Here is an 8,076-nt window from a genome sequence, read left to right as displayed (position 1 = left end):
ATATATATATATATATATATATATATATATATATATATATATATACATATATATATATTTTAAATATCTCAATTTGACATCAAATAAAAAAATATCTCCTACTCACTGGATCGGGTCGAATTGGGAGAAGTCATATATATTATTGCGGGTCAGTATATCAGTAACCCGGGTGCTCAACTAAGTATGGTGGAATATTCACAGGCTGGACTGCATAACATATACGAGCTCCTTCTAATGGAAAAATCAAATTCAACGAGGATTTAATTCATCCCACACGTACACATCATGGGCATCCTGCGTTTCCATGTTGTATAGACTTGTATCTATAACATAAATACAATGAACTGACCGTAACTTGTTTTCATGTTGTATAATGATATTAGTCATATATTTATATGTATACGATCGTTCGACGAAATCATGTTAACTCCTACTAAACATAATCGTCTCTCTTTTTTACATGTAGTTGACTTTTTCAATGATTTTCGTCGTTCACATTTTATAAAACATTTTCTCTTGTCTACAAAATACGATTTTTACATGGACTTCTTTGCTGTCTCGTTAACGAAAGAATGTAACTGTGATACTGTAGTGCTAGCTAGCTCCTTGTTCTTGAGGCTCACCGGCCCATGTATTCTTACAAGTAAATCGACTGAACCGTCGAAAAGTAGGTTGGATTGGGTTGGGTTGATGCAGCTTAACGACCGAGAAGCATAGTAGTTAGTTAGATGGCAGAGGCCAGCGAAGGACAGTCACGTGCGGAGGATGGTCCTGATCCGGAGTCCACACAGTTGGCGAATACGCCAATTCCCCAAAAGCCAATAAACAAATCTCGAACACAAAGGGCGCCCAAATTCGCCATCGCAGCGACATGACAATCAGTGGCATCGTCGCCTTTAATATTGATATTCGGATCATATCACCCACTAGTCAAACCCAGACTCCATTTCTTTCAAAACCTGTCAAGTCTCTCCTCTTACCCACCTCCATTTCGACCTCAATTCAGCCACCTCTTGCTGTTCGTTGCTCCTCCTCCTCCTCCTCCTCCGTCTCTCCTATCGGTTAGCTTTCGTTTCCGTGATCCTAACCTCTTTGATTCTTGTTTTTTAATCTATCTTTTTTGAGTTTTTGCTTAGTGGATTCATTGAATCGTTGGGTTTCATGGCGTACTGGCATTTATTATGGTCTATGATTTGTTTTTGCGTATTGTGTTGATTTTCTTCATTAAAGCGGTCACTCGGGTTGGATTAATGGTGATCACGTGTTGGGGTTTGATTTTGCGTTGCCGTGTTGTAATAGCTGTTGCAGTGATCAGACAAGGAAAATGGAATCAATCATTATGTTTGTGGTAGTGACGTCTATAGACTGTTTTTAGCTTTCTCAAATTGCATCATTCTCCAGGCAGGTTTCTCATAAAATAGTTGTTCAGCTGAGTTAGCATTTAAGAGGTTTGTCGTCAATCAGGTTAAACTCCCATTCACTGTATCCCTCATCCAACCATCCAACCAGATCCCACGTTAGTCTGAGAGGGTTGGAGAAGGGAACGAAATATTCCTTGTGAGGGTAGGGATGGGAGAAGGGAACAAAACATTTCTTATAAAAGTGTGGAAACATCTACTTGAGAGACCCGTCTTAAAACCTTGAACTTAACTTATGATTGTTTTTAGTCTTTGGTTGACTCTGAGCTAGTATTGTTATTCTTCTGCAGATATGGACAACGGTGCAGGTCTCAGTTTGTATCCACTACACCGATGCAAAACAATTCACCTGGTCAGTATCAAATTTGAAAATTTCTTGGTTTTATATCAAATGAGTATTGCAGATGTGAAGCAGGTTGTATTTGACTTGAAGGGCATTCAAGATGGCCTTCTTTCTTGGCTTTTGCTCGCAAATCAAGGGCTCTTATAAAACAATGCATCCAGGTCAGGCATGCGCAAGGAATCCACAATGTTGATGGAGATAAGAGCTATAAAGCATATATGCGTCCTGAATTTTTTGATGCCCACATTACTCAGCTTGGATGGCAGCAGGTCAGGACGGGAGTCATAAAAATTTAAATTGTAAAGAAGATAAAAGTAGAGTCAATTGGGAGAAAATTACTGATATGATATCTTTTAACTGTCACAGATTGATAATTTGCGTAAGCATGTTCATGCATCTGGTCTTTCCAGGAAGATTGAATTGGTAGTAACATCCCCTTTGCTCAGGTATTAATGTCATTATCTGCAGTTAACACTCTTTTATGTACAACTTTATGTGTAAAACCTCCCCATCATTTCTCGTTTCATGATGTTGACTCTCATTGTTGGCCTCACCAATATTTTAAAAAGAGGAGATCAATAAGGGTAGGAACATTAAACAATATCAAATTTGTTACAGCGAAGGCCCACCGCCAGCAGATATTGTCCTTCTTGAGCTTTCCTTTTCGAGTTTTGCCTCAAGGTTTTTAAAACGTGTGTGCTAGGGAGAGGTTTCTACACTCTTATAAGGGCGTTTTGTTCTCCTCCTCAACCGACGTGGGATCTCACAATCCACCCCCTTCGAGGCCTCGCTTCCTTGTTGACACTCTTCCTTTCTCCAATCAATGTGGGACCCCCACCAAATTCACTCCGCTTCGGGGCCCAGTGTCCTTGCTGGCACACCGGCTCGTGTTTACCCCCTTTGGGGCTCAGCCTCCTCGCTGCCACATTGGCTGGTGTCTGGTTCTGATACCATTTGTAACGGCCAAGGCCCACCTCTAGCAGATATTGTCTTCTTTGGGCTTTCCCTTTCGGGCTTTCTCTCAAAGGTTTTAAAACGCGTTTGCTAGGGAGAGGTTTCCACACCCTTATAAAGGATGTTCTGTTCTCCTCCCCAATCGACGTGGGATCTCACAAAATTCTTGTTTCTAACCGATATTAGTAATCTTGGAAGAAATTTATCTTTTCATGGTTTGACAAGTTCAGTCACACACCCATACATACTTTCTTCTTGGGTAGTAAGAACCGTTGAATTCAACTGAGATAGTTTGCCCTTGATGATGATTATGTGAGACATGCAATTCCCACGATTTACTTGACTACGAAGTCTCAGTAGTCCCTAATTTAAATCAATTTAACTCAGAGAGATTGGAGAATTTTTTGGAATAAGAAGTTTTTAGTTACTGAAGAAGAAGCTGAAAGAGCAAAAAGAGGAGAGATGAACGTGTTTGTTCCACTTCAAGTGCAAAGTAGATACTTGAACGTTTTGAGTTCCTCAGAATACAGTTTCTTCCTTTTCAATGCTTATTTTAATTGTTACTTCATGTTTACTTTGCTGGGAAGTCGATAGTAACCCAAGTTAGATATCTAAGGAATCATATACCAACATGGAAAATCTGAAGATTTTTTCTTATGGTTGATTATTTTCTAGGACTCTACAAACCGCTGTTGGAGTATTTGGTGGTGAAGGCTACACAACTGGAATGGACGTGCTGCCACTAATGATTGCAAATGCAGGCAATAGTGCACGAGCTGCAATTTCAAGTCTAAACTGCCCACCTATTGCTGCTGTTGAGCTTTGTCGTGAACATTTGGTATGTGTTAGATAAATTTGATTCTTCTCAGTTATGCTTATGTATGCTGCAACAGGTGGGTGTTAGATTGCTTCATGATTTAGAATGTAAATGACTTAAATCTGGGCTGGGGGTTAGTTAACTTTACTGATACATGCAGTCTTTTGTATGAGTCTGTTATTCAATGCTATCGATATTAGAAATCCGCTAATGCACCTCATATGCAAGTATGTCGAGGAAATTTTTTTTTTTCTTCCTATTTTTGCACGATGCAGTGTCAAGTATAAAGTTCGGGTCCTCCCAAGTGTTCATCGATTTCTAATTTATTATACCTTCGATCTCCCCCTTTTTCTTCTGAGGGAACTATTTAGCAGAGACTTATTGTTTTCGTTATATATTTTATTTGTAGTTCTTATATGTGTTCTATATCTAACAGGGAGTTCATCCTTGTGATAAGAGGAGAAACATCAGCGACTATCAATTCCTCTTTCCTGCAGTTGATTTTTCACTGGCAAGTACCTGGGATGTTACAATGAGCTGTGGGAAATTTGTTATTTATAATCATTTTAGGAAACTTTTCATTCAAGAAAATGTAACAATGGTGGATGAGTTGTGTTGTTGATTAACACTCAAAAGTTCCATGCAGATAGAAAGTGACGAGGATGTATTGTGGAAGGCTGACATTAGAGAGACAAAGGAAGAGCTGGCAGCCAGAGGCTTGCAATTCCTGAATTGGTGAATATTTTGTTTATTAGACTTTCGTTTTTTTTACTCTGATTTCTTTAGGATGCCCTGCTGATATAAAAAAATGTGAGCACAAGGAAATGTTTGCGTACCGCTTGCATATCTCAAAGTCTATTTAAATGAAGGACACTCCAGAATTAAGCTATTGCAATGAAATGTTGTCAGCTATCTTTTTACCACAAGTCACCGTTACATGATGTGGTTTTCAGTGGTCTTAAATCTGAAGATGATTAGTGTTTTTAGTTACAAAATCTTGACTCATTTGGAGGCCGGATTGAATAGCTTTTAGTGTGCAACCTACAGTTTTTCTATACCTAGCTGCACTCCACAGTTATCATCTTCATTGTTCCTGTTTATAAGCAACTAGGGACTTTTATGTACTTGAGATTGACTACAAAACCTCGAGTCCGGGGTCGGGCATGGACTTTATAATGGACAACAAAGCGTCCCCCGTTTATCTAGGATATTCCTTTGTTCATGCTGATTGATAACTGGAGTCTTCTTCTGTAACTGGTGTTGAGATTATCTGTTCTGGTTTTAGCTTCTCTTGTTAGGCTTGTTTTTCTATCAATGAAAATATCATATGGATAGAATTTGGTTTTGTTTTTACTCCAAAGATAGATAAAACACAATAGAACAAAACTATTCCACTGATATCACCTTGTTTGTTAATCTGGTATAGCTTTTTCGCTCCTTTCTTGCAGGTTGTGGACAAGGAAGGAGAAGGAGATAGCCGTTGTTACTCATAGTGGATTTTTGTTTCATACTCTAACTGCGTTTGGAAATGACTGTCACCCTTCGGTGAAAAAGGAAATATGCACACAGTTAGTGAACCCAATACACCTCTACTTCGAAACTATTCGATATATTTAAATTTCATCGACACTGACTTTTGCGTTAATCGTAACCTTTAGCGTATCGTGTATGCTGCTCTCGTATTCTCATTAAGATGTCAGTCCTCTATCAGATGCCTTTGGCTTGGTTGTGTTTAAACCAACAATAACAGAAAATGCATGTTCTTTCTTGGTTATGTTTACATTCACTAATTTCATTTTCGGCTTGGTTACATTGGCGGGCTCTCGATTAGGGAACGTTTGAATGCATCGACTCTGCAATGATGTGTGCAATGTCTACTTGCAGATTTGCAAATTGCGAGCTTCGATCCATTGTCATAGTAGATAGAAGGTGAGTTTAGTTTATGAGCTTTTGTAGACTTGAAAGAAGATTCCTCTTCCTGATCATCACGTTTCTCGTGCTGCCAGTATGGTCGGGTCGGATTCCTCGACAACTAATTATCCTGGAAAGGTACCTCCGGGGCTGGATATCCCTAGTGATGCTGTGGATGACAAAAGCATGAAGGAAGCAAAACAACCAGTCGATTCTGAACCGAAGGAACATGAAAATATGTAAGTCTTATACGGTTATAGATCTGTGTCATTTATACAAACAAGTATTTTTGAAACTGCCTTTATCTAGACACAGCACAACACCTATATATTTACTTCTGATATCTGCATTTCAAGAATTTGTGCTCTGAGGATTTCTCCAGTTGAGTTACAAAGTCTGCACTAAATATATGAATTTTCTTTTTCCTTTTTTCATTATGAGTTGGCTGGAGTAGAATCTGTAACGGCCCAAGCCCACCGCTAACAGATATTGTTCGGTTTTCCCTTTCGGGCTTTCCCTCAAAGTTTTTAAAACGCGTCTACTAGGGAGAGGTTTCCGCACCCTTATAAAGGGTGTTTTGTTCTCCTCCCCAACCGATGTGGGATCTCGTGTGGTGAATATTCAGTAGATTAAGGAAGAATTGATATACCGATTGCTGCACATTATTTTTGGCTTCACCCTTGAAAACTAGGATAAATCTCGTAGATTCTTGGTCATAGCTCAGGATTCATGCATCCACGCACACATGTTTCTTGGCAACTTTGGCTGTGGATTTTGGATTTTTGTGGATCCTAGAATAGCCACTTGGTGAAGTTGAATGCTAATCTATGAACCCCAATATAAACTCAACTAGTTATCCCATTTGTCATCGAGTATAAGATCTGTAGTTCGAATCTCGATCCTCACACGTTAACACGTTATTGAGAACCGTTAGAAGTTGTAGCCTTCATCCAAGTTACCTGATCAATTGAGTTCCAAGCCCACCGCTAGCAGATATTGTATTTTTTTGGGTTTTTCTTTTTGGGCTTTTCCTTGGAGTTTTAAACCCTTCTGAGCATCTCTTCAAAGTTACTAAACGCCTCTTTTAGGGAGAGATTTCCACACTAAGGAATATTTTATTCCCCTCCCCAAACAACGTGGAATCTCACACTTCATCTCTTTGGAGGCCCAAGTCCTTGTTACGCTCAATCTAGAATAGTTAAATATATGTCTTTTAAATGGTGTGAAGTACTTTCTATAACCAACCAATTATTATTGTTATTATTATTTTGGAAATACTCATTATTATTATTATTTTGGAAATATTCATTTATATAATTCTATTCCTTATTATTTATTTATTTTTGGATGCTTCTCTTCAAAATTTTAAATAGTTTGTTTTTGTTTGTTTAAAGCTTTACAGAAAGTATCCAAAAGTATTCAATCTTGGTATATACTAACACAATTAGCTCCTCTCGAGAGTATATTTAGTCATGTTATCTCCGCTTTTTTACTACAACGGCGAAAGCACTTTGCTGGGTCGACATTGACATTGTGAGGCAAAAGCTAGGGGAGCGAATGAGATTAGATGCCCCAATAGTCCTAGTTGTAAACAATGGATTCTAGGCGTTGTGCGTATCGACTTGTGCAATATTGTAGCTAACGTGTTTTGTATCTTTCCTTTGGAGTACGTCCACAATAATGAAACTCAAAAGAATTGATGGGTCCACTCAAGCGGAACACGTGGTTTAATTCGATGCAAAGCGAAGAACTTTACCGGGGCTTGACATGTCGCGAATTCCCTTGAAAGAGAGTTCTATCGAGAACGCGGACACTAATGGTGCATGGTTGTCGTCAGCTCGTGCCATAAGGTGTTGGATTAAGTCCTGCAACGAGCACAACCCTCATAGTTGGTTGCCAACCGTTGAGGTTGAAACCCTGAGTAGACTATCGATAATGTCAAGGCTAGACTTATCAAGTCAACGAACAAACAGTGGAAAAAACGATTCTCCCTTTCAAATTTTCAAAAAGTGTCCTATAATTTCTTAATTTATGTTTTTTCCAATATTCCCATTGCAATATTTTAAAACATAATACTACTAAAATTGATATAAAAGGAATATATGGTTAATTTCAATCAATAAAATAGTGTTGTGATAGGAAGTTATTAGAATCTTAATAAAATAACATTGACTCACTTTTTATTCAATTCAAAAGTCTATTTTAGTATTTTAATTAAAGTTTAAGGAAAGAGGGAAAACATTAATTAAAACTTCACTATCCATTATTATTTAATGAGTTTAATTATTATATGCTAGTAAAATACTATTATTAAAATAATAATATGAATTTAATTATATAAATTAATTTTCCAAAATTTTAAATTGAAAATTGAATTTTTTTTTTTTTAAATTTACAATGAATTAATTAGTAAAAATAATGCAACAAACAAAAAATATTTATTACAAGTAATTGTTTTATTTATTTATTTATTATTATTATTATTATTTTTATATTATCCAAATTTGAAGAGATGGGAAGCGTGGGTAGGTGGGTGTAGAGAGGGAACATGTGGTGTTTAAATAGAAGAAGCGTCGGGTCAGTCCAGGTCAGGCTCAGCTTTTTTTTTTTTTTTTTTTTTTTTTTTTTTTTTT

At 37.5% G+C, this 8,076-nt stretch overlaps 1 protein-coding gene across 2 annotated transcripts; it reads left to right on the top strand.

Moving 5' to 3' along the window:
- The first annotated feature begins 748 nt into the window (after positions 1-748).
- On the top strand, positions 749-5,877 carry LOC111810720 (phosphoglycerate mutase-like protein 1). 2 transcript variants are annotated; one of them, XM_023697476.1, is made up of 10 exons: positions 749-1,061; positions 1,709-1,770; positions 1,923-2,030; positions 2,128-2,207; positions 3,391-3,553; positions 3,969-4,043; positions 4,179-4,267; positions 4,981-5,100; positions 5,417-5,461; positions 5,539-5,877. In XM_023697476.1, exons 1-10 carry the CDS (start codon positions 872-874, stop codon positions 5,684-5,686), a joined length of 1,080 nt encoding a protein of 359 aa, XP_023553244.1. In that variant the 5' UTR covers positions 749-871; the 3' UTR covers positions 5,687-5,877. The 2 variants fall into 2 exon arrangements, with proteins under 2 accessions (XP_023553244.1, XP_023553245.1); XM_023697477.1 differs by having other exon boundaries at positions 952-1,061; positions 1,852-2,030.
- The last annotated feature ends 2,199 nt before the right edge of the window (positions 5,878-8,076 follow it).

The sequence above is a fragment of the Cucurbita pepo genome, chromosome LG14, assembly GCF_002806865.2.
Source record: "Cucurbita pepo subsp. pepo cultivar mu-cu-16 chromosome LG14, ASM280686v2, whole genome shotgun sequence".
Lineage (NCBI taxonomy): Eukaryota > Viridiplantae > Streptophyta > Magnoliopsida > Cucurbitales > Cucurbitaceae > Cucurbita > Cucurbita pepo.
Note: the sequence above shows the minus strand (reverse complement) of the source record. Positions and strands in the feature narration are given on the sequence as shown.

Coding starts and splice junctions, on each gene's coding strand:
- LOC111810720 (XM_023697476.1), top strand. CDS start 872: ATGACAATCAGTGGCATCGTCGCCTTTAATATTGATATTCGGATCATA. Junction 2,208..3,390: donor GTAACATCCCCTTTGCTCAG/GTATTAATGTCA, acceptor ATTATTTTCTAG/GACTCTACAAACCGCTGTTG. Junction 3,554..3,968: donor AGCTTTGTCGTGAACATTTG/GTATGTGTTAGA, acceptor TATATCTAACAG/GGAGTTCATCCTTGTGATAA.